Below are 25,782 nucleotides of genomic sequence, written 5' to 3'. Positions count from 1 at the left end.
GAGGTCAGCTCCCGGGCCACCCTGCAGAGAAGGGTCTTGTGGTCTTTGCACTGAGAAGCTACTCTTTTGAAGGTTTCCAACTGGATATCCAATCAATCAATTGTATTCATTGAGCATTTACTGAGTGAGGAGCACTGGGGTGAATACTAGCAAATTGTGTTGAACACAGTCTCTTTCCCACATGGAACTCACAGCCTTAATGCCCATTTTATGGAAATGAAGTGACTTGTCCAGGGTCACACAGCAGACAAGAGGTGGAGTCAGGATTAGAATCCAGGTCCTCCTGACTCCCAGACCTGTCTGTCTACTAGGCTTTGCTGTCTCTCTTTCCTCTAGAACAGTTTCTGAAACAGCAACATCCCCATCCCAACATTTCCCAGTCCTTTCCTGACCCCCAAAGCGCTGCAGTTAGTTGGATAATAATAACGATAATATTAATAATTATGATATTTGTTAAGCACTTACTATATGCCAGGCACTATACTAAGCGCTGGGGTGGATATAAGCAAATCAAGTTGGACACAGTCCCTATCCTGCATGGGGCTCACTGTCCTAATCCCCATTTTATAAATGAGGTATCTGAAGCCCAGAGAATAATAATAATTGTGGTTATCTAAGGGCTTACTATGTGCCGGGCACAGAACTAAGCACTCAGGTGGTTACAAGCAAATCAGGTTGGATGCAGTTCCTGTCCCACGTGGAGCTCACAGTCTCAATCCCCATTTTACAGATGAGGTAACTGAGTCCCGGAGAAGTGAAGTGACTTGTCCAAGGCCACACAGGAGCCAAGTAGCAGAGGTGGGATCAGAACCCATGACCTTCTGACTCCCAGGCCTGTGCTCTATCCACTACGGGATCCCTCCAGCCCTCGCAAATATCCAAACGAGGGTTGCTGGGACACCTCTCCCTAAGGGAGACCAGCTCTGACCAGATTTTCTCTCAGAGGAGACAGTGTTTCTCAGTATTCAGAAGTGTAAAGCAGTCCACTTTGTCAAATGGAGTAGTCGTGCTTCAGCCTTTTATGTTTCTCCCTTTTATGGGGGAAGGCAGTTGGATCATTAGTACTTACTGAGTGCGTACTGAATGCGGAGCAGTGTAGCAGTGTTGTGGGCAGGGAATATGTCTATCAACTCTTGTTATATTATAACCTGACAAGTGCTTAGTTCAGTGCTCTGCATGCAGTAAGCACTTCATAAATACCATTGATTAATGGATTACTTAGCGCTTGGTAGAGTGCAAAAGAGGCAAAAAAAGAGGTTTAAAAAAAAACCCACTGTCCCCTGTTCTAGAGTTACTTATAGTCCCCTTTGCAAGGGGAAACACAAAAAATTGATTACAGTTAATAGTATTAGTATTTATTAAGTGCTAACTCTGCCAAGCACTGAAATAAGCACTGAGAGAGAGTACATGGATGGGAATTAGAGGAAGAGTAAAACTTACAGCTGAAGAACAGAATAGCCTAGTGGAAAGAGCATGGGCCTGAGAGTCAGAGGACCTGGATTCTAATCCTGACTCTGCCAATTGCTTGCTGTGTGACCTTGGGCAAGTCACTTAACTTCCCTGCATCTCAGTTTCCTCAACTGGAAAATGGGGAGTAAATATCTATTCTCACTCCTACTTTGATTGAAGGCCCATGCGTGACAGGGACTGTATCCAACTTGATTAACTTGTATCTACTCCAGTGCTTAGAATAGTACTTGATATAAAGTAAGTACTTTAATACTATAACAGTATAATTTATTAATAATATAATTGTTATATTGTTAATTAATACAATAGTAGTCGATTACATATTATAAATTATTTATATTAATGTCTGTCTCCCTTTCTAGATTGTGGGCAAGGAACATGTCTACCAACTGTTGTACTCTTCCAAGCGCTTAGTGCGGTGCTCTGCACATAGTAGGCACTCAGTAAATACAATTGATGATGATGATGATGATGAACTGGTTAAAAGAAGAAAGTGGAAAGATGGAGAGATTCCTTTTCCTGAGAATGTGTCAGTGCACCAATGTGTAGCTAAACATGTGGGATTTGGTGGGGTTTAATTTCTGCCTTGGTAACGTCTCTTTGGAGCTCCTGAGTTGCAGCGTGGCCTAGTGGAAAGAGCACAGGCCTGGGAGTTGGAGGACCTGGGTTCTAATATTGCTGTATAGCCTTGGGGAAGTCACTTAACTTCTCTGTGCCTCAGTTCCCTGATCAGTTCCCTGATCTGTAAAATGGGGATTAAGACTGTGAGCCCCATGCGGGCTATAGACTGTGTTCAACCTGATTAGCTTGTATCTACCCCAGCATTTAGCATAGTGCCTCACATGCACTTATCAAATACCACAATTACTATTATTATTATCATTATTGTTATTTGTAGCTTTGGGGGCAGCCCTTTCCCCAGGGAGTTCTCAGTCCATCGGGTTAGGTTCCCCATGTGGAATTTGGGGGTAGACCTTTTGAGTCCCTCTCAGCTCTGTACTTGCCATTTTGTTGAACTCTTCCTAGAGTCTCCCAATGGCATTTCTGGGTTGGGGGAAAGAGATGTTGGCACCGATGTGCCAACTTGCTCTCCGAAAAGTGACTCGGCTATGAGGATCAGCGCATTTGTGCTCCTGATCAACTCTAACCTGCTAGATTGCACCCTGGCTAGGAGAGATGCCTGGAGGAGGGAGTCCAGCGGCAGCCAGCCGAAAGAAACCGAAGCTTTGGAAAGAAAAGCCTCTCTGGACTCCAGGGATAGCCACAGGTATAGCCCCTTCCTCACTCCCACCCCCTCCCATACCCAATTGAGACTTTATAGGTTTCCCACTTGATTCTGAGTGTTCCGATTTTTTCTTTTTTTTTCCCCTCTGTGTTAGAGCTAGAGGAAGCTTCCATCTGTCTACCCTGCTGACCGTGGGAGGATGAGGACAACGGAAGAGGTGGGAGAGAGAGGTTTGACTCTCTCTGGGGGACACTTTGGAGGGCCTGAGAATTTGGGGGCCTGGGGAATGGAGAGCTTTGGGAGGGTGTGAATAACACAGTCTTCTCATCTAAGAGAGTCAGAGAATAACTATTCTCATTTTGTGGAAAATTGCAGCAGAAGGGATTTGGAGTAGACTCTGAAGGGCTTTCTGATTGACAGATGTGGAGACGTTGTCAGAGAGACCATGGTATATTTTCTCTTTCTCCCTTCTGTCCCCCTCCCACCCTTTCCCTTTCTCTCTTTCTCGCATAATGTAATGGAAATGATCTGAGAATAGTAATATGATAATAATTATGACATTTATTGAGAATTCCCTGTGTGCCAAGCACTGTGCTTACCACTGGGGTTGATAGATAATAACCAGATGAGACCCAGCAATGAATTGGTAGATTCTGCCTCAAAAGCAAAAAAAAAGGTATAATCTACTCTACTGTATTGGGTCCCCCTAAGCACCCAGTAGAGTGCTCTGCACACAGTATGCGTTCAGTAAATGCCTTTGATTGAGGCAGGCCATGCGTCTGCTCAAAACCTCGAGGCTTTGTCCTTCAATCAATCGATGGTATTTATTGAGCACTTAATGTGTGCAAAACACTGTACTGAGCAACTGGGAGGGCCCAGACAACAGAGTTTTTGTTTTTGCTTTATGGTATTTATTAAGAGCTTACTATGTGCCAGTCACTGTACTATTCACTGGGGTAGATTCAAGCTAATCAGGTTGGATACAGTCCACACGGGGCTTATAGTTTTCATTCCCATTTTATGGGTGAAGTAACTGAGGCACAGAGAAATGAAGAGACTTGCCTAAGGTCACTCAGCAGGCAAACTCGTTCGTTCATTCATTCAATTGTATTTATGGAGTGCTTACTGTGTGCACAGCCCTGTATTATGCACTTGGGAGAGTACAATACAACAATAAACAGACACATTCCCTGCTCAGAGCTAGCTTTAAATTTGCAGTCTAGAAGAGGGGAGATAGACATTAATAGAAATAAATAAGTTACAGATATGAACATAAGTGCTATAGGACTTAGAGCAGGAAGAACAAAGGGACTCCCATGCCCTTGATCTATCCATTAGGCTACACTCCTTCTCAGAGTTGTTAGACGCATCCCCTGCCCATGAGAAGCTTACAGTTTAGAGGAGACAGACATTAAAATAAATTAGATATGTGTACATAGGTTCTGGGGGGCAAAATGTTCCCCCTCTCATCTTCGGGTGGGAGAGGAAACAGCTGGGGGCTGGACCAGTTGAGGAAGCTGAGCTGCCCTTTTGGGAGCGGGTCGATCCCATCTCTCCACCCTGGGAGCGGCTCACCTCACAGTGACTTGGTTCAGAGGGCATCCGCACACACCCCGGGAACAAAACTGATCGGACAAAGGGCCAAGAGGGATGTTCCTTGCAGAGCATCCCTGGGGTGGGGGCTGAACGGGCCTCCGCAGCTGCCGCCCAGAGCATGGGCCCTGGTTTGCACTTCCGGAAGGGAGCCGGTTGGCTCCGGCACCTCCGAGAGGATGACTCAGCTGCAGCTCAGTTGAGGAGGGAGTTAGTTAGTGGAGGAGAGCAGTGTGACCTAGTGGAGACAGCACGGGCCTGGGAGTCAGAAGGACTAACAGGTTCTAATCCCTGCTCCACCACTTGTCTAATGTACGACCTTGGGCAAGTCACCTAAATTCTCTAGGTCTCAGCTGCCTCATCTGTCAAATGGAGATTAAGACTCTGAGCCCACTCTGGAACAAGAACTGGGCCCAACCTGATTATTTTGTATCTACCCCAGTGCCTGGCTCATAGTGAGTGCTTAACAAATGCCATTTTTTTTTAAAAAAAAAAAAAAAAGAGGAGAGAGTCTTGGCAGCACTGCCCTGGGTCCAGAAAAAGGCCCGGCAGGTCCAGAATCCTGGTACCAGCCCTTGGGGACCTTTAAGCTCTAACTTCAGTCCCACCTTCAAAACTCAGGATGGGCTCTCAGCCTGCAGAGAGAAAGTTAGATATTCCCTATGTGTGTCTGTGTGTGTGTGCGTGCACACATGTATGTGAGGGAGAGGAAAGGAGAGGGCGAAGGCTGGAGTCAACAGTTTATTAACCTCTCTCGCAGGCTTAATTATTCTGTCTCACTGCTGTTGGCAAACCACCCCTCAGACCAGACCCCCACCCGATAGCCTCCACTTGCCCCCCGAGTGGCACTAGCCCCATCCATGGCTCTTCTGCTCCCGAGTGGGTGGGATGGCTTGACTCCTTAGCCCGTCTCTGGGAGAGCTAGAGCCAGAAAGCAGTCAGCTGCCCCTGGCCCTCCTTCTCCTGCCCTCCTCCTCCATCATTCCTCCTCCTCCAGGTCTCCTTCTCCTCCAATCAGCCCTCTTCCTCCTCTGTCTCTCCTCCTCTGCCCCTTCTCCCCTTTCTACTCCCTCCTTCTCCTCCACCCCATTTCGTCTCCTCATCCGACCCTCCTTCCCTCCCACCGTGTCTCTGCCTTTCTCCCCTTCCCCCTCCCTGGTCCACGCTGGCTTGAACCCCAGCCCCCTGCCTGAAAATTCAAACTCTGAGCAAGGGAGTTGTACGCCTCCGGTCTCACCACCTTGGTTGGTTCTGTCACCCTGGTTTCCGAACAGTGAGAGGCAGATCCCACCAGAAACCCAGAGGGAGGTCAGAGCAGGAAAAGCCACGCTCCAAAAGTCACTGCTCACAGCCCGGGGACAGGTGAACACTCTGTTCCCGAAAGGGCTCAATTTAATCTCGTGGCCCGGGTCAACTTTTCTCTCCTCTCATCTCCACCTCCCCCCTTCAGAGAATTCAATCTGCCCGACAACAAACAATGCTGTTATAAAACTTTGAAACCAGGAGGGCGAGGCCTCGCTGTGCCAGGCATGGGCGATGCATTCTGGGTAACGGCCTGGGGGAGCGTGCCAGGTGCTCTGAGGAAGCCGCGCAGGAGCTGAGTTGTCTGGGCACCTAGGTGCCTGCCCCCGCCCTCTCGCCTGCGTCATGCCTGTCCGGAAAGGAAGAGAGAGAAAAAAAAACCCAGAGGGAGGCCAAGACAGGGGCAGGGAAGTGTCTGATGCTGGATCGTTGAGAATCCACCAGCCTCTGAGACTTCCTCCTCTTCCTCCTCTCTCCCCTCCCCTGTCCTCCCCACGCACGGCTCCTGTTCATGAGACTAGCCAGGGCCGGTCCCGACTTCAGAGCGGGCAGCAGCTGGGTTTGGGAACGGGCCCGGACCCTGGACGGGGGTTCGAGGGGGAGGGGCCGCCGGACGAGAGAGGACCCGGGCTCGGTTCGGCCTCACCCGGGCCTGGCCCCGGCCTCACTTCCGGTCCCCCTCCCGGCCCCGCCGAGGGGAGTGGAGTCACATTGCAGGGCGTTGCCGGGTTGGCATGACCTCTTCGGGTGCCAGCTCGCCGCTCCGGCCCGAGCTCCCGCCCGAGCCGCCAGCCTCGCGGGCATGGCTCAGGAGTTCCAAGTGAAGCTGGGAGATGTTGTTTTTGGAGAGGGAGTTGGTACGGGGGCAGATGACTTGTCAAGATGCTCTTCTCTTCGAGGCACGAGCCCCCAGGTGGTTCACCGCCATCGGAAGGCTCATTAGTGACGGCGACAGGACCGGGCAGCAACTGAGACGATTTGGCGAAGGCCGGGGCGGAGGTGGGCCTCGTCTATCAGCTCCCGTCAGCGTCTTCTCCAGAGCCCCCTGCAGCCAGGGAATGCCAGCGAGGTCACACGGGGAGCTCAGAGCCAGGATCCTCTCTGTCCGGTAGGAGACATCACCAGCCGCTCAGGTCGGGACAGGAGGGAGGAAGCCAGGGCCCAGGAAAGGAGTGGGGACCACTGGAGTGAGGCTGGGGGTGTGTGGAAAAGTTTTCTCTTTCTGAATGGTCCCCCAGTTCAAGTTGACATGTGGCTGGACACTCAGTCCTGATTACTTGTTACCAGGGAGGCTGGTGGGACTTGTGTTAATTTGGATATCTAAAAATACGGGGACGGAGAGGGTGTTATTGTAGTGTCTCTCTCTCTCTCTCTCACAAACACACACTCACAAACGCACCATTTTTCTGGACGGAAACATTTCCTTAAGACTGTTGCAAGTGCATATGGTCCTTTGAATTATGCTTACCTTATCTACTCATAAATGAGGTGCCCTCTCAGAGGCGTTGTCGTTAAATTTCAAAATCATCAGTCACCCTTTGCAAGCTCATTAGCCCTGTCCAAGGAGCTCTTATTTTTGGCTTTGAAAATTCTCAAAGTGTAGCAACTCTTGGGCAGGGAGCTTAGTCTCTGGTGTCTCTCAGATTCCTGCTTTCCTGCCTGGGAGCCAGAGGGGTCATGGGGCAGGGGAAGGGACTTACTCAAGGTCATGAAATGAGCAGGGGGAAGTGGAGGAGGTAGAATCCTTAGCCTTCCTTCCAGTTATGGGGCTCTCCGGGGTGGGCCTTGGATTGCACTGGGGATGGAGGGAGGATTAAGTAATTTAAAAGAAACTCACAATGATCATTATGGTATTTGTTAAGCATGTACTATGTACCAAGAAGCGTACCAAACCCTGGAGGAAATACAAGCTAACCGAGGTACAAACGCTTCCTGTCCCACATGGGGCTCACAGGTATTGAATCTCCATTGTACAGACCAAGAAACTAAGGTACAGAGAAATTAAGTGGCTTGCCCAAGATCCCACAGCAGGCAAGGGGCAGAGTCAGGATTTGAAGTCAGGTCCCCTGACTCCTGGGCCCAGGCACTTTTCATTAGGCCACACCGCCTCACCATTCCAGACCCATCTTGTCCACCAAAGACCTCTCAGCCAAGGACCCAGCTCTGCCTCCCTCAGAGGCTCCCCTGGAGCTCCAGTGGGCTGCCGCTGTCTTCCTGGGCCCTGCTGGCTCCAGGGCCAGTGTCCTGAGGACCAGAAGCAGAGATTTGAGCGTAAATAACGTCAGCTCCTTGCCTTGGTAGGGATGGCTGAAATTGCTTTTCCCAGCAGAGGGGAATAAGGGGAGATCAGAGGTTGCAGATTCCAAGGACAGTGGCTGGAACCTAATTCTCCTACTAGTTGCCCTGGACTAATGCCCAGACAGCCCAGCAGATCTTGTCTGCATCTGCTTTAGGGGTAACACAATGGCTGTCTCAGCATTGTGGTGCTACGGGGGGGAGTGGGAATTTCTACTGGAGCTCTGGGAGGATCAGATCGGGATCCCCGTCCTGAGACGGAGGCGTCAGATGACCTCAGGTCAACATGGCAGGCAAAGCTCCCTTCCCAACTGAGTCCCAGAGAGGTTGCCCAAGGGCATGCTGTTTTCTGGGAGCCGAAACTTCGGATCTGGGAGGTGGAGTCCTGGATTTTGCAGGGGCCTGGGACCCCAAGCCCGTCTGTGGCAAGATCCAGGGAAACACTGGCTTAGAGCTCCTCGGTGGAACTTGACTCGAGCCAGAGCCTAGGAGAGGAGCCTTTCTCTGCCCCCAAAGCCTGCCAGACTTGGCAGTGTTTAGTACAGTGCTCTGTACACAGTAAGCATTCAGTAAATGCCAGTGGTCAATTGGCTAATTGATACAGTGGTCCCTGGGAGCTGCAGAGTCGACTGGAGTGGCTGGGCCGGAGCAGCTGAGCTGGCCTGCCACTGTCACCCAGGTCCAGCTCTTCTTTGTTCCCTCTCCTCCCTCCGGAGCTCCGAGGTCACCCCCTTTACTAAGTGGTTTTGCCTCTCCTCCCATCCCCCTCCAGGCCCTCCCCGCCCCAGCCAGGAATGCCCTAAGTAGGCTGTGCTGGCCGCAGGCAGGGCACACCCGCCAGAGTAGGCCCAAGTGGGACAGGGGGTGCCCTTTCTGATGATCTTTTATACCCCAATGCTCAGTACAGAGTTTGGCAGAGTAAGTGCTTAACAAATACCATTATTCCCCGGGGCTAAGCATTCTTGCCGGGCTCCCGCCAGGATAGAGAGAAACAGGAGGCTCAGGAGGGCCGTGGGGGTCCCTGTGGCCAGGAGCAGGGATGGGACCCCTTTCCGTGGAAGGGGTGAACCGGACGAAGGGGTCCATGGGGACGGGCAGCCAACCGCAGCCCGGCAGCTCTGAGAACGGCCATCAGGGCATCAGAGCCTGCAGGCTCCAAAGACTGGTCAGAGCTGTGATTTAGTCAGTCAGTTCATTATACTTATTAAGCATTGACTGTGTGCAGAAGACTGTACTAAAAGCCTAAAAGAGTACAATACAACAATAAATAGACACATTCCCTGCCCACAATGAGCTTACAGCCTAGAGAGGGAAAAGAAAGCAAGTCAGTCCTTTCTCTCTAACCCGCTAGACTGTAAGCTCGTTGTGGGTAGGGAATGTATCTTTATTGTTGTATTGTACTCTCCCAAGGACTTGGTACAGTGCTCTGCACACTGTAAACGCTCAGTAAATATCATTGAATTCATTCAATTGTCAATTTTACTTATTAAGCGCTTACTGTGTGCAGAGCACTGTACTAAGAGCTTGGGAGAGTACAATATAACCGACACATTCCCTGCCCACAGGAGCTTATCCCTCCCACCCTTACCCGCAACACACGTTGGGAATGTGTCTGCTATATTGTACTCTCCTAAGTGCTCAATAATAATAATGCTGGTATTTAAGCGCTTACTATGTGTCAAGCCCTGTTTTAAGCACTATGGTAGATACTAAGCAATCAGATTGTCCCACATGGGGTTCACAGTCTCAATCCCCATTATACCGATGAGGTAACTGAGGCTCAGAGAAGTGAAGTGATTTGCCCAAGGTCATACAGAGGACAAGTGGCAGATTTGGGATTAGAACCCATGTCCTCTGACTCCCAAGCCCCTGCTTAGTACAGTGCTCTATACATAGTAAGCGCTCCATAAATACAGTTGACTGGCTGACTGACATTCCAAGTCTGCCATGAGCAGCCGGGACCCGTGTGGAGCAGAGGTAATAATAACAATAATGATGGTATTAGTAAGCATTTAACAATGTGCCAAGCACTATTCTAAGCCCTGGCGGGATACAAGGTGATTGGGTTGTCCCACATGAGGCTCACAGTCTTAATTCCCATTTTACAGACGAGGGAACTGAGGTACAGAGAAGTGAAGTGACTTGCCCAAGTCACACAGCTAACAAGTGGCAGAGCTGGGATCAGAACCCATGACCTCTGACTCCCAAGCCCATGCTCCATCCACTGAGCCATGCTGCTTCTCACTTGGGCACTTACTTTGGGCAAAGCACCTTACCAAGCACTGGGGTAGATACAAGTTAATCAAGTCAGGCACAGTCCCTGTCGCAGCTGCAGGGGCCTAGGTTGAAATCCACATGCTTCTCTCCTACCGCCCGCCCCCCAGATTTCATCCTGCCTCGGGCTTGATGAGGGGGTGGCAAGGAGGCGGAGGAGGCAGGCAGCAGTTCCCGGCAACTTCGATGGAAGTGGCACAGCCATGTGGGCAAGAAGTATTGCCCGTGGACCTAAAACTCGGGTGCCGACAGCTTAGAACAAGCCCCAGCAGGCCCCGGCGGCCGCTGTGCCCATGTGGCCTCCACATGCCCATGTGGCCTCCGCCAGTCCCTGAGGCGGTGGGCCCCGCTCCCTTGGATTTAGCCAGGTTTTATGCTGGGGGGCATGACTCGATATACACACCCCGTCCGTGCATTGTAGGCCCATCCAGATTAATTACACAAGTGGAAGCCAAAAGGCAAATACATTCCAGAGTGATTACCCTTCTCTGCCATGTGATTTCAGCTAATTCATGGCCCCTGCTGGGCCCTGAAGGAGGAGGGGGCCAGTGGTGGCATGGATTGAGCCAGGACAAAATACCCAGGCTAGAGAGTGGGCGACTTTTGAAAACTCTTGGCCAGGTGATCCAGGGTGACCACCCAGCTGTCGGTGGGGCACGGTCTGAATATTTTGACTTCTTAGGGGCCAATTTGGCCTGCATTTTTCATGGGGGGAGTGTGTGGAGGTGGCAGTTATGTTCCAGTACCCAAATTAAACACCTCTATCAATTTGTGTGGGACATCCCTTTCAACTAACATGAAGAAAGGTATGTTTACTTAATTTAAGGGGATCGATCAGTGGTATTTATTGAGCACTCACCGTATGCAGAAAATTGTACTAAGTACTTGGGACAATACAGCGTAGTGGAAAGAGCACGGGCCTGAGAGTCAGAGGACCAGGGTTCAGAGGACCAGGATTTTAATCCCATCTCTCACTTGCCTCCTGGGTAACCGTGGGCAAGTCACTTCACCTCTCGGGGCCCGTTTCCTCCCCTGTAAAATGGGGATTAAATCCTACTCCCTTCCACTTAGAATGTGAACCCCTCGTGGGACAGGGACTGTGTCCGACCTGATTATCTTGATTCTTCCAAGTTTTTATTCTAGTGCTTGACACGAAGACCTTAACAATTACCTTTATTCCAGGTAGACATGTTCCCTGCCCACCAGAAGCTCACAATCTAGAGGGGGAACAGACATCGAAATAAGCTAGACATGTACATAAGTGGTGTGGGGTTGAGGGTGGGGTGAAAATCAAGGGCTTAAAGGGTGCAGATCCAACTGCATAGGCAAGACAAGTCGAGGAGTAGAGGATGTTGCATTTTAATAGTAGTTTAACTCCCTTATGGCATAATAATAGTAATGATGGTATTTGTTAAGCGCTTACTATGTGCCAAGCACTGTTCTAAGCACTGGGGTAGATAGAAGTTAGCTTGTTCCACGTGGGGCTCAGTCTTAATCCCCATTTTCCAGATGAGGTAATTGAGGCATAGATAAGTGACTTGCCCAAAATCACAGCTGACAAGGGGCAGAGCAGGGATTAGAACCCATGACCTCCGACTCCCAAGCCTGTGCTCTTTCCACTAAGCCACATTGAGCACCTAGTGTAACAAGCACAGAACTGGAAATCAGGAGACCTGGGTTTTCATCCCAGTTCTGCCACTTGCCTGTTGTGTGATCCTGGGGAATTCCCTTATCGTCTCTGTGCTGGTAAAATGGGAATAAAATCTTTTCTTCCTACCTTTAGACTGTGAGCCCCATGTGGGACGAGGACTGTGTTTGACCTGATTATTTTGCATCTCCCCCAGTGCTCACTGCAGAGTTTAGCGCATAGTAAGCACTTCACAAATACCTCTATCAGTATTATTATCGTTGTTGTTGTTGTTATTAACATCACTCTGGAATGTGTTGGCCCCAGGCTGCCCTTCTGCTGTCGGTTGTGAAACTGAGCTAGCTTAGTCTAGAATTTAATGGGTTTGATATCATTTGGAACACCACTGGAGGATGCTCTTACTATGTCTTTGAAATAATTGCACCGTTTGCCATAAATAGATCAGCAAGAACTTCTTCCTTCTTGAATACAAGACGCTGGGACTTCCCCTCCCATCGCCCTCCCACCTCCAGCTCGATCCTCTTCTTCTGGAAGCTGGTTTCACATGGTGGCTTAGATTTTTCCATCTCTGTATCTAGCACCATTTGAAATCAGTGTTTTAGGAGCAAGAATTGCGGCATAGAAAGAGAAGAAAACACGGCAGGTAGCCACTGTTTGTTTCACCGGCTCTGGCTACGTGCTGTAGCCGTCTCAACTGGGAAAAGAAACCCTAGGGGAACATTTGAAACATGCAATAGAACTGTGGCTTCTTGGTTAGGCTCGGGATTTTTTTTTTTAACATGTTGGAGCGAGAGTAGGTAAGTGGACTAGGATTCATTTAGCCTGGAGATCAGCTATTCTCCCTGTACACCGAGGGAACATGAAGGGAAAAAAATTGGGCTTTTAAATTTCAGCACAAGGGATGTAGGTTAACTTGCTGCCCAAAAGGTAAGGAGCAGCTGGGAGTAGGTTAATCTGGGAGGCTGTGGAATCCTTTTCCTAGAGGATTTGAAAGGTGGAAGCAACTGAATTTGGACTCAATTGCAGGTCTGCCTACAGGTGTCTTCCACCCACCCCTCCGCTTGAGGCCGAGTCACGGGGATCCAGGACCCATCTCTTACACAGGCTGACCGATTTCTCTTGGTGTTCAGAGTCTCAGTTCTTGTCTAGCACCATTTGAAATCGGTTATGATGTAGGGGGAAAAGCAGCAGTCCTGGAGCCTCGTGTCCAGTCAGGTCAGCAGCCTTTGCGTGGCCACTTGGTGGTGGAACCAGAGGACAGGGCTCGAGGGAGAAACGGAAGAAGATGGCAGAGTTCATTGTTTTGCAGCTGGCCTTAAGATTACTGCCTATGGAGGTAAGACAACTGAAATGTTTCGAGTCACTTTGTTTTTGAGTGTGTGAAGGGGGTGCATTTTTGCTGGGTGATGAGAGGGCTTGTGTGTGTGAGAGAGGGAAAGAGAGAGAGATTGAGATTCTAATGTGGGCTTGTCTGAAGCAGCTGCTCATTCTCCGCTGTTTTCTCATCAAAGCCAATTCTTAATTGGCAGCAGTGCCCCATGGGCTCCCAACAAGGCCTTTCTTTTTGATAATCTGTCTCTGCCCTTTCAAAGGCTGTGACGTCAAATGCTTTTGAACATCACTTCTTTAGGAGAGAGAATGTGAAGCACGGAATGGTTGTCAGTGTTCATTTAGAAAGCACGGCACACCTCTTCTGAAACACTCCCAAAATGACCTCTTGGCCGGAACTGGCAAAAAAAAAAAACCCCAGCCACTTATCCTCAGCCGTCAGCAGAGCCGCTTAGGACACGGGTGCTGCAATCCACCTTCAGAAAGGAGGCTCGAGAGTCACTACACCCATACTGATTTGTTTCTGTGTATCGGTCCTTATTCCCTGATGCTGTTTTAATGTTTGACTGCTTCTGATAAGTCTGTCTCCCATCCCGACACACCTATACTCACAGGTTGGGAGCCCCTCCCGGGACAAGGCCTGGGTCTAATCCCCACCTGTATACTCTTTTCCCAGTGCTTCGGACAGCACTCTGCACACACTAAGTCCTTAATAAATACTATTACCACTACCAGCTCCCAGAGGCACTGGCAATTTCCTCTGTACGGGGTCCTGAGCGCTTCAGCCGGGGCTGTGAAGCCTCCATCAGGCGAAGACTTCCCTTGTCTCAACAGCAGGCCCTCCCTCCTTGCCTTTTCTCCTTCCTCTCTCCAGAAGCCTGGGTACAAACATGAAACCACTGAATGGCCCGATGACTTAAATGAGTGCGAGGCACCCTGCTTTAAGAGACGAGATGGTTGCACACGCCACTGTGGATGATTGGCCCACTAGATGGCAATGGTGTTCTCTGTGCACAATCGCTACGCAGTCCTGGGTTGTGTCCTCAACAGTGGTATTTACTGAACCCTTACCCTGCGCAGAGCACTCTACAGCGTCGGTACACATGTTCCCCAGAAGTGATCCAGAAAGGCAGAAGTAACCGTGCTGCTCACTTTATGAAGACTACAATGGCCCAGTGAGTAAATAGAGGGCAGTCAGGAATGCCAGGACTAGCCATCATATTTATTAATAATAATAATGGTATTTGTTCAGCACTTATGTGCCAAGCACTGGGGTTGGCACAAGGTAATGAGGTTGTCCCACGTGGGGCTCACAGTCTTAGTCCCCACTTTTACAGATGAGTTACCTGAGGCACCGAGAAGTTAAGTGGCTTGCCCAAAGTCACACAGCTGACAAGCGGCGGAGCAGGGATCAAAACCCATGACCTCTGACTCCCCTGCCCGTGCTCTTTCTACTAAGCCACGCTGCTTCATTTAGTGAGTGCTTACTGTGTGCAGAGCAGGACTACTAGACCAGGTTTCACTACTCATGGCAGAAAAAGGTGGAAAAAGTGTGGTGAAAATGTCTCCCATTTTTCAATCCTCTGCGCAGCAATAAAAACACAAGTACTGGACACTTCAGCACTTGTCAGGAATTCTGGTCCCAGCTCCATCACTGATTTGATGAAACAGCAGTGGGGTTGGATAATTACTAGTAATTCTGTAATTCTGGAGAAGCAGCGTGGCTCGGTGGAAAGAGCCTGGGCTTAGGAGTCAGAGGTCATGGGTTCTAATCCCTGCTCTGCCACTTGTCAGCTATGTGACTTTGGGCAAGTCACTTAACTTCTCAGTGTCTCAGGTAATTCATCTATAAAATGGGGATTAAGACTGTGAGCCTCATGTGGGACAACCTAATTACCCTGTATCTACCCCAGCGCTTAGAACAGTGCTCAGCACATAGTAAGCGCTTAACAAATATTATTATTATGATGCTTTAAATAAAGGCAAGGTCCAAGTTCTATCATAAGTGAAGACTTTCCACTCAGCTGAAACTCAACATTTTACTTTATTAAAGATTGCAAGGTCCATCCACCTTGAAAACTTTATACTTGTAGCTTTCCCCCTAAACATCTTAGGCTTGCAGAAGTGAATAAGAACGATTGCAGGTCTCTTTGCAGGTTTCTGTTTTACTACGTATAAGTTAAAACTACTCAAAACTCAACTTATGCATTGCAATGGATAAGCAGTGAGCCGTCACAGTAATATTTACAGAACTGGTTACAGTATTAAGTGCTCTTTGATACAAACAAAATGTAAGATTGTAAAAGCAATCTCTGAAGAACAAATGAACAAAATATGACATACACACATCCTAAACAAAAATATACATATTCTCTTTACAGAAGTGCTTTTGAAAATAAAAAAAATTACATGCAACCAGGTTGAAAAGGAAGTGTCTGTGTCAAAATAAGTTTCCATCGAGCAGGGTTTCTTTGGCTTAGAAAAATAGCTTATCTAGCTTTAGCTAAAAGTATTCGTAAGTGCTGGCAAGAAACCCAGTCTACAGCTTTTTGCTCTTTTTTCCATAGCCCTCCAACCCCCAGAAATAGGGTTCAGCATACTGAAATCTGCTGTAAGGCCATATGTGATCATTTTGCATCTTTCGCTGGCATTTTGGTTGCTAGTTGACGACCTCTAAATGGAATTAACAACGTAATTCTTGTGGGTCCCTCGGGACTGCTTCAATTTTCCAACCACTGAAAATATGAAATGGCCACCTCAGACATCCATCCACCCACTTCTTAGCTTCTCGTCTTCTCTTTAAATTTGGGGATCTGCTTCCTCACCATCTCCCCTTCAACTATCCCAAAACGTTAAACCCCAGAACGGGCGCTGGCAATACTGAGCCAATCTGAAGAGGAAAAGCAGCAAAGTGTGAAAGATGACTGCAGAGGCAAGGGAGGCTATGTAGTCCAGGCCTGGAGGGGTGATGCTGACCTGGAAACACCACCTTAGACTCTTGGGTCAGGTGAATACTTGAGTGCCAAAGCTGCCAATCTTTACTGGCCTTGGTTTTGAAGAACACATTATTTCTCCCCAGATCCCTGATCCCAGCGCCTCTCCTCCCAACCCTACCTCTGCTAATAGTCCCTGAAAAGACATTTGTGCCAAGCTTTAACCACATAAGAGACAAATTCAGTTGTGGAGAAGAATCAGAGGCTGATAGCTGATATACCCTCTAAAAAACTGCAGAATGTAAAACTGATTTTTCTCCAGAAACGGTTGCACACATTCAGATAGAGCAATTACTGCCTTTGAAAGCAACTTACTTTTAGAAATAACACACATAAGGAATGAGAGACTCAGCAGTAGGTGAGTACAGACAACCTGATGAGAAATAATTTTTTACGATGCACATTTCTTCACTTAAGGTTCAACCAAAAACAATAGGCTTTCAGGGAGGCAAATTTCCCGACAACAGCAGAAGTGGCAAGAAAGGCAGCTGAAGGGTTCATTCAGAGACACTCCAGACCTTACTAGGTGCTTAATTCAGTGCTCTGCACACAGTGAGTGCTCAGTAAATAGTAGATCATTAAATATCCAGTTTTCCTACAAAGTTGTATTCATGAGTGTGAAAGAAATGGCAGAGGGATGTCACTTAAAGGAAATGGAATTTGGGAAACCAGAGTATTCCAGCTGGGAAATGTGGGATAAATAGGAATTTCCTGCCTTTAGAAAATTTTCCAAAGTCTTCCAGATATGATGGATGGTTTACCCGTGGCAAGTGGAATACTCTGCTCTCACTGAAGCTGAGGCATTTTTCCTACAAAGAAAAATGAGAGAGTATTAAAGGAGACTATGGAAGTAACAGATTAACTCCAGAGTCTCATAAGTACATGCATATGAAAAATAAGGTTTTTTCTCCCCATTTATAAGGTGGTACACATAAAAGCTGCTTCTTTGATCTATGACAAAGCTTTCTACCCTCTTACGGTACCCCAAATTATGCAGTTTGAACAGGAAATGGTCACACAATTTTCTGATGATAGTATTTTCTTTCTGAAGATGGCCAAAAGAAACACACCAACAACTTCAGAAAAATAACCAACCTGGAACAGGGAGGACTGTGAGGCAACAACATAAATAAGTTATTTATTTGGGCACCTCAAATTCAAGGATGGTGACTTTCCTAGAGATTGCAAACCCTTAATATTTATTTTGAAATGGTAATATTTCTTTTGAAATGGTACCACACCCATGCTCTGAGACAGGTATGGGGGATTACATGAGAGAGTCTTACATCTCTACTTTCACAAGCCACCTGAAGAGTTTGGCTGAAACAAATGCTTTCATACAAAAATAGTATTTTGAACCATATTACATAAACACAGGTTGCTGGGGCTGCAGGGAGAAGGGTTTCGCCCACACGCCATGGGGATAGTGTTTTTCAAGAAATCTCTGTCTGCCTGAATTTAATATTTGATCTCTGGAAAAGAAAATCTGGTATTTTGTTTTCCCCAGTTTATATATGTATTACATAAAGCACAAGTCAATCTATGGTAGCGCTTACTGAGGGAAGAGCACTGTACTAAGCGCTTGGGAGAGTACAACAGAGTTGGTAGCCACATTCCCTGCCCACAACAAGCTTATAGTTTGAGCTTTACCCACTTTTCATTAAGTACTTTTATAAATGTTTTCACTTTTCCTAAATGAGAGCATTTTCCTATAGTACTGGTTTTCTAAAGAAGTTTCAGAAGTGGCGACCCAAAGACATCCAAAGACCAAGTGAGGAGAGTAAAATTTAACTATCCTCTATGCCTACTGGCAGAGTTGGTAGATGCCACCCCCAAGCTCCCAACCCAAAAACCTGAAAATCAGGAGAGCATCAGAACATTTTTCAAGTTGAAAGAAATTAAATGCAAATACATAACTCCTTAAGATACAAATCACAGATACCTTTTAATGAAACAAGTAAACCTTTCTTTCATCAAGCGTCTTCATTGGGTACAAAATAATTTAAACCTGTTTTTTCTTTGAGGCATTCATCAGTTATGTATGTGCTGAACAGAAGGAGGGAAAAGGTCTGATTGAATAAAATATGAATGGCAGATCATTCCACAGAGGGAAAGGGGAAGAGGTGAGGTTGGGGGAAGAACAGAATAAAAACAACTCAAAAGCAAAATCTGAAGTAAATAAAGAAGTTTAACTGCAGTTACTCTCGTTCTGATTCTATCCTCAACTGAACGTCAAGCTTGTTGGGGTTACTCGACTATCTGAGAAACATGGCTGTCCCTCAGTCCTTCCGATGGGAAAAAGGAGACCAAATGTACTAATGGGAACAGGATCTCTTCTAAAAAGCTAATCACATCAACTCAAATGCTTCCCAAAGGCCCAGATTACCCCCAGGGAGTCCGACATACTATCCAATCCAGGCTAGTCTGGAAGCAGTGTGGCCCAGTCAATCAATCAATGGTATTTACTGATGCTTACTATGTGCAGAGCACTGTACTAAGTGTTTAGGAGAGTGCAACACGACAATTAGTAGACATGTTCCCCACCCATAAAGAGCTTACAGTCTAAACGGGGAGACAAGACATTAATATGAACAAGTAATTGATAATATATAATTTACAGATAGGTACACAGAGTAATTTAAAGATATATATATATATATACACACACAAGGGCTGCAAGGTTGGGGTGAATATCCAGTGTCCAAAGAGGGCTTAGTTGGGGAAGGCCTCTTGGAGATGTGACCTCAACCACGTTTGGAAGGTGGAGAGAGTGGTGGTCTGGCATATATGGAGGGGGAGGGAGTTCCAAGACGGGAAGGCGTCGGTGGCGAGACAGATGAGATCGGAGCACAGTGAGTAAGCTGGCACTAGAGAAGCGGAGTATGATGGCTGGGCTGTAGTAGATGATCGGTGACGTGAGATAGAATGGGATGAGCCGATTGAATGCTTTAAAGCCGTTGGTAAGGAGTTTCCGTTTGATGCGGAGGTGGGTGGGGAGCCACTGGAGGTTCTTGAGAGGGGAGCCGTGGACTGAAGGTTTTGGAAAGAGCAAGGGCCTGGCAGTCAGAGGATCTGGGTTCTAATGCCAGATCTACCATTTTCTGCTGTGACTTTGGGCACATCCCTTATCTTCTCTGTGCCTTGGGCTTCCATATCTGTAAAATGGGAGTAAAACCTCCCACCTAGACTGAAGCCCATGTGGGAGAGAACTTGTGTCCAACCTGATCTTGTATCTACTTAGTACAGTGTTTGGCACATGGTAAGCACATAATAAATACCATAATTATCATCATCAATAACCTAAGTACTGGTTTTCTTGCTTTCCGGAATTGGTACTTGGTTTTGGCTATTTGGCCACAATTACTACAGAAATGAAGAAAGACTAACTTTCCAGATTTAGACTGCTTCATTTTTTTTATCACAGTAACTAAGAGTCCTGGGGTTGTTCCTTCTCAAGTTGGAATTAAATAACGCACAATGCGGTGCCTTGCCTTTTCAGAAACAAAGAGCAGAAGACAATTCAAGGTAAAATATGCTCTTTGCAATTCCTGCCACTTGTCAAGCCCTCCCACTTTGCTCTCTGGTCATCTGGCCTGGGTTGGATGGAGAGCACTACACTAACACCATCATTTTTTTCCACTGTCCTTACTCTTCCATAAAGGTAAGGATGGGAATACCTAATTTGAGGATTAAAAAAAAAAAAAAGTCAAATCCATCCCCCACCCCGAAAAATTGGCAATGATTGATTTATCTAAATTAAGCTAGATTACGGGTTTACAGAAGAGGTGGCAGGGAGGAAGCTTATAGATATGAGAAAGGAGAGCAGCGGATTATGTACAGCACTGGAACGTGGGAAGAAAAGCAAAAGCATCTTCAGTGAACACTTGGAAGAGCAAAGATGGTCAACTTCTGCAAGCAGGAGACTAGACATGACAGGACATGACTAGGATATACAGGCGTTAATGTAACAAATAGGGTAATGGCATCTCTTTTTATTTACAAAAAAATGGCAAATTCTGCATTGTTAATACCAGTGAGAACAGATATCAGTTATCGACTCCAAAGCACCACACTCTGATTATGTTTTATTAAAATACCTTTCTAATGCTTCATTTGGGAAATGTTTTTCCTAAAAATAGCAACGAATTCTTGCTGCTTTAAGCAGCTTGTGTTTTTGTAAAAACTGACCAGCAGACCTCAAACTCTGCAAACCATTCCTCTTAAACCACGTCGGTTAACTAGAGAAGCAGAATTCTCAGTGGAAAGAGCACGGGCTTTGGAGTCAGAGGTCATGGGTTCGAATCCCAGCTCGGCTATTTGTCAGCTGTGTGACTTTGGGCAAGTCACTTCACTTCTTGGTGCCTCAGTTACCTCATCTGTAAAATGGGGATTACGACTGTGAGCCTCACGTGGGACAACCTGATTCCCTTGTCTACCCCAGCGCTTAGAACAGTGCTCGGCACATAGTAAGCGCTTAACAAATACCAACAATATTATTATTATTATTATTAACAAAAACATAGTACACTGAGTCTAAGGTGGAACGGGATGGTAGCAGTACATCTCAAAAATGCACAAGGGCAATTGACTTGAATTTAGAAGTCTCTGTTTTCCGGTAAAGCACGGGCCTGGGAATGAGGAGACCTGGGCTCTCATCTCAGCTCTGCCCCGAGCCTGCTGTGTGACCTTGGGCAAGTCACTTAACTTCTCCAGGCCTCAGTTTCCTCATCTGTAAAATGGGGACTCAATACTTGTTCTCTCTCCCACTTAGAATGTGAGCCCCATTTGGGCGGAGACCATGTCTAATGTGTCTAGACTGTATCTACCCCAGCATTTAGTACAGTGCTTAGCAAGCAGTAAGGGCTCAACAAATGCTATTACTTCTCCCTTAAAAAGAATAATTTCTAATAGGGCAGTGATGCAACACCCTCCACCCACCCCAGTGTAAATACTGAAGGGACTGATATTCCCCCTGAACTTTTAACTGCTGGCATCACTTGGAAAAACAGTTATTTGTGCACTTTCCACATGTTTTCAGGTTTGTTTCCAATCCTAACTCTCGATCCCGTAACGCTAGACTCAGTTGCAACCTCTGGAAATTGAATTGCCCAGAACTGCCCCTTTCGTTTAAATCCCAAAACATAATATTACCCCCTTAGGGACAGATGAGAGAAAAGACAGTGAACTCTAACGTCACATCAACACCGACGTATTTGAGAGGAACATTACATATACACACAAGTGCGTGCATGTGCACACAAACAAAGACACACATACACCTCCCTCCCCCCCACACAGAAAGCCTAATAGACAGCGGGTAATAACCAGCAAATTTTGAGGGAAAAAAAAAAGGCCGTGATGACTCACCCTTTCCTTTTATTGTAGAACTGGTATAAGAAAAAAACAAGCCCAAACGCAGAAACTATGAGGTTAAAAAAAACAAAACACCAAAAATCACATCCAAATAACATTTCCAAAATATGAAACAAAGCTGGTAGCAACTAAATTGAATATACTATTGGTGATTTACTCTAAAGGTCCTGAAATACTCCTCTTTTACTTCTTTGGCCAATACATAAAAGTTCCTGCCCAGAATAAAGCGGGCTGCCCCAATTGGATAGATTCCTTGCAAAATCTTAGAAAAAGATTAAAACTGCAAGACCTTTTTCCCCAATGCCTATCAATTACGCAGAAAGTCATTTAGATTACGCTTTTTAATTATTCAGTTACAATACCAAGTTGCTACTGACATTTCTAAATAACATCGCTGGGCAGAGATGGAATTCACCATAATTACAGCTGCGAAAATGGTCTTCCCAGCAAGAGCACTGCTGCTTTCCATGGAGGAATGGAGAGATGTTTGCTCTCTGACAGCCGACCTTTCCCTTGCCACATGGACAATGGCTTCATGCCACTACAAGTGCCACTTCTGAAAATGAAGAACGGCTGGGTGCGTGCTTCTGAGTGCACATGTATGGTAACAGATGTACTAAAACTGGGATACTTAAGTACTCTGTACCAAGCACAGTACAAAACCAATGAGACTGATACAACGTAAGCAGATTCGACGGACCTTGTCCCTGACCTAATATCTTTAATTCTCCCCCTATTATTAAGCATAAATATATAACATTAAAATCATCATTATTAGCATTAACTTTTAATACCCATGGTGAACCTGTCATCCTCAGATCTATTAAACCTGCCTCAAGCCTCTTAACCCTTTATATTCCTCTAATTACCCATCTTGGACTTAATCAAATTTTTTGCAACCTCTCCTGAGGCTGTTGGTATTTTTGTTTGTGATGACAAAGTCAATCCATGTGCCAATCATCCAAGAGGTAATAAAAGTTTTCACACTCATCTAGGAACTTTACCCCTTCAAGTTTCAGCCCGGGCCCCCGTCTCAGTACTGAGGGATTTGGTGAACAGCAATCCCTGTTCTTCCCACCCACAAGCCTCTGTGATTCGGTTAGCATCAACCCTGTCCCCCATGCCCCACAGAAGCAGTGTGGCATAATGGATAGAGCATGGGCCTGGGAGCCAGAAGGTTCTGGGTTCTAATCCAGGCTCTGCCACGTCTACTCTGTGCCCTTGGGCAAGTCACTTAATTTCTCTGGGCCTCAACTACCTCACCTGTAAAATGGGGATGAAGAGTGAGAGCCCCATGTGGGACAGGGACTGTGACCAACCTGACTGACATATCTACCCCAGTGCTTAAAATAGTGCTTGGCACACAGTAAATGCTTAACATGTACCATAATTGTTATTATTACTATGATTTATCTTCCTACACTGATGTCATATTCTTTTCTATCTCATGTTGAAACCACTCATTTGGGTGGCCTCTCTCTGTATGTTCACTTCTACTACACTGTCCTTTGATGCACTGGCCCAAATTGCCTGAGCACTCAGTGTATAGACAATACACCACAGGAGCCAAATTTATGCTTTTTGCTGGGTGCTCCACCCCCTTAGACCTTTATGGCCACCAAACAGACTCCCCGATTTGAAGAGACAGTCAACACCCAAATCTTGTGTCTCATAGCTCAAAACCCATTATCGGTAGCCAAGGGAATGGATTCTTCTAGATTGACTCAAAGTCACAAAAATGCACCAATAAAATTCAAGTTATTCTACTTCTTTACCATACAAATGAAGCCTGCTCATTTTACCAAATGATTGCTCACATTTTATGGTACTTACATAAGAAGATACCTGCAAGAATAATGATAATGACCACACCTGGAAAGAAAAATGAAACCAATTCAGTAATCACGAGAACACAAGATTTGCTACAATATTCTGGATGTGCTTATCCTTTTAGGAAACAAAAATGGGGGGAAAAAATGTGTAAGCAACTGCCTGGGCCTGAGGTCTACATCACTTCAATCAGTCTTTCCACAGAATCACATGAATTGCTGTTTTCTGGTTATGCAGCAAGTGCAGATCCTTGAAAGTCGGAAGTTTATTGCTTATTTTTCTAATTTCCAATACACTATATAGCACACTGGGATGCTTAAGAGAAACTACTTTAATTACTGTCAGCAGAAAAATGGTGCAGTGTGACCTCCAGATCATGTGAGTTATTGCTTCACCAAAAGGGTGGAGGGGCCAAATCCCAGTACAAGAGTAAGCAGCTGGATAAAAAGCACAACCTAATGCCGATCTGGCTCCTGTCTTCCCATCTGCCAGGGATGACTTAAGAACAGCATCCCTGATCCAGCATTCAGGTTGGTATTGGGTCTTTGTATCCAGATACTGCAATCCTCCTTTCCCTCCCTCCTCTTCCCCATCCCTCCCCTCAAAAACTGAAAGAAAAGCACTGCACTGCAGGTCACATAATGATGTTGTAGATGTTCCGGCGGGGGCAGCGCACGGAGAAGGATATTCTTCTTTGATACACCCTCCACTGACTGACAAGGTCCAAGTGGAATCACCCAAAATGAGACTCTGCAATTAATTCAACATTCAATTTCTATCTGCTTTCAATTATTTCTAGTATTTCTGGGTGAAACTACTTTCCACCAACTAAAAGAAAAACAGGACCCAAGAAGCAGCCAGTTTGGGAATACTAGAATGTAGTGGTATCAGAATATTATTAAATTCCTACACATGCACCCTTCAAAAGCTGTTCTTCCTACTGAGGAGAGAAAAACTTGTCCTCAGACTGTGAGATCTAGGGGAAACAGGGATAAAAGTTTACTATGTACCTTGACATAAAAATGTCCTAAATCAGACATCTACTTTTCCAGAGCTTTTAAAGGAATGCAAAATGAAAGGCAACATATCAACAGATAACTTACTGAAATTGCAAGTCGGAATATCGGGATTCCATTTACCACCACCAAGATACTGAATTTGACTGCTGCCTTTCAAGGTGTAGCCCGCGTTACATTCAATAGTGATATTCTCTCCTTTTTTAACGACAGGGAATAGATGAAAAACCTGTCCATGAGCAACTTCCGGCTTTTTAATCTTATCAATTACATCTGGAGGTAGAGAAGCAGGAGGTTTGGAAGGTTCTGGAAAAACAAAGTTAAAAACAGATCAAAAACCACAACCCTCATTCTCATAGCTGCTGCAGCATTCTTATCCACCATGCCAACCTGTGAAAAAGCCACACCAACCCCCTATGTCCAGAAGAGAGGAAGAAATGCATTCAGGCTTTGTGATAGTTGCGCTAGGAGCCTACATATATTGCCTGGAGTTCATAAAAATTGCCTATTGGGACTCATCTCTGGCTTTTAAGAGAAAAACAAAACGCAGCTTAAGTGACATATTGGGAGATACTACAATTCAAGCTGCCAGACTTTCACTGTTCAAAGCTGAGAAATGGGAGTTTTCTGAAACAGACATTGCTCACAAAGCGCAGCTCCTTGGACTTTGGTCTCAGTACACAGATTACCACTTCCCAACCCCTTTGCCAGATGAGCAAAGAACAGCCTGTCGTCTCAACCTAAACTGCAGCTCCAGCTAAACTGGGGAACAGGGCGGAAGGAAAACTGGGCCGGGGCGATAGGCAGGTATGTTTAATGGTCCATCTCCCTCTCTCCCCCACACCTCGGGAAGGCTTGCCCAAGGCCAGAAGGATGGCCCTAAGGTGACTGGATAATTGAAGCTCTTCTGATATTAGGCCTGCCCGATCCCTTAAAGTAACTTATCTGACCTCCAGGGGAGCTGAAAAGATTCTCCCGATATTAGAAGAACGATCCCAAGTGACCCTACGTCACCAGAGTCCTGAAATCCGGTCCGGCGAGGAGCCACACTTAACCCCAACTTCTTGTCAGTTATAAGGGGTGGAGGAAGATGGGGAGGAGAGGAGAGACACTCCCCAAGGTGGGGGGTGGTAAATATTGGAACTCCTCCTGGCAGAAATCTGTCCTAGGGATTTGGCGGGTGTACTTGGGAAGTGCCAACTCTACACAGCAGTCATTACGATGACAAAAACCCGCCACCTGCCTTTGTCACCTCACTCTGGCCACTGTGCACCTTTACTCCAAAGCCTTTCACTCATTCATTCCATTGTATTTGAGCGCTTACTCTGTGTACAGCACTGTACTGAGCGCTTGGGAGAGGACAATGCAACAATTGTCAAGGCACTTCAGGGCTAGCAGAGACAGCTCATTTCAAGCAGGGGTTGTGTGTGGGGA

General features: G+C 46.6%; 1 protein-coding gene and 2 non-coding genes across 7 annotated transcripts in view; 2 read left to right on the top strand and 1 right to left on the bottom strand.

Annotated features, from left to right (window-relative positions):
- The first annotated feature begins 12,331 nt into the window (after positions 1–12,331).
- On the top strand, positions 12,332–12,412 carry MIR29B-2 (microRNA mir-29b-2). Its single transcript, NR_034947.1, has one exon. It is a non-coding gene; the product is annotated as a microRNA mir-29b-2 (primary transcript).
- Positions 12,413–12,890: 478 nt separating this feature from the next.
- Positions 12,891–13,003, top strand: MIR29A-2 (microRNA mir-29a-2). Its single transcript, NR_034661.1, has one exon. It is a non-coding gene; the product is annotated as a microRNA mir-29a-2 (primary transcript).
- Positions 13,004–15,161: 2,158 nt separating this feature from the next.
- Positions 15,162–25,782, bottom strand: part of CD46 (CD46 molecule) — a 28,691-nt gene continuing 18,070 nt past the window's right edge. For 3 of the 5 annotated variants that reach the window (XM_029068735.2, XM_007670329.4, XM_007670341.4), the window contains 5 exons: positions 24,436–24,654; positions 23,336–23,374; positions 21,497–21,551; positions 18,072–18,175; positions 15,162–16,938 (listed from right to left, as the gene is read on the bottom strand). In XM_029068735.2, the coding sequence (XP_028924568.1) occupies positions 18,103–18,175; positions 21,497–21,551; positions 23,336–23,374; positions 24,436–24,654 (386 nt within the window). In that variant the 3' untranslated portion in view covers positions 15,162–16,938; positions 18,072–18,102. Of the gene's footprint in view, positions 16,939–18,070; positions 18,176–21,496; positions 21,552–23,335; positions 23,375–24,435; positions 24,655–25,782 lie in introns of those variants that run through there. The other 2 variants (XM_007670331.4, XM_029068734.2) reach the window with 2 other exon arrangements.

The sequence above is a fragment of the Ornithorhynchus anatinus genome, chromosome 7 (genome assembly GCF_004115215.2).
Source record: "Ornithorhynchus anatinus isolate Pmale09 chromosome 7, mOrnAna1.pri.v4, whole genome shotgun sequence".
Taxonomy (NCBI): domain Eukaryota; kingdom Metazoa; phylum Chordata; class Mammalia; order Monotremata; family Ornithorhynchidae; genus Ornithorhynchus; species Ornithorhynchus anatinus.
Note: the sequence above shows the minus strand (reverse complement) of the source record. Positions and strands in the feature narration are given on the sequence as shown.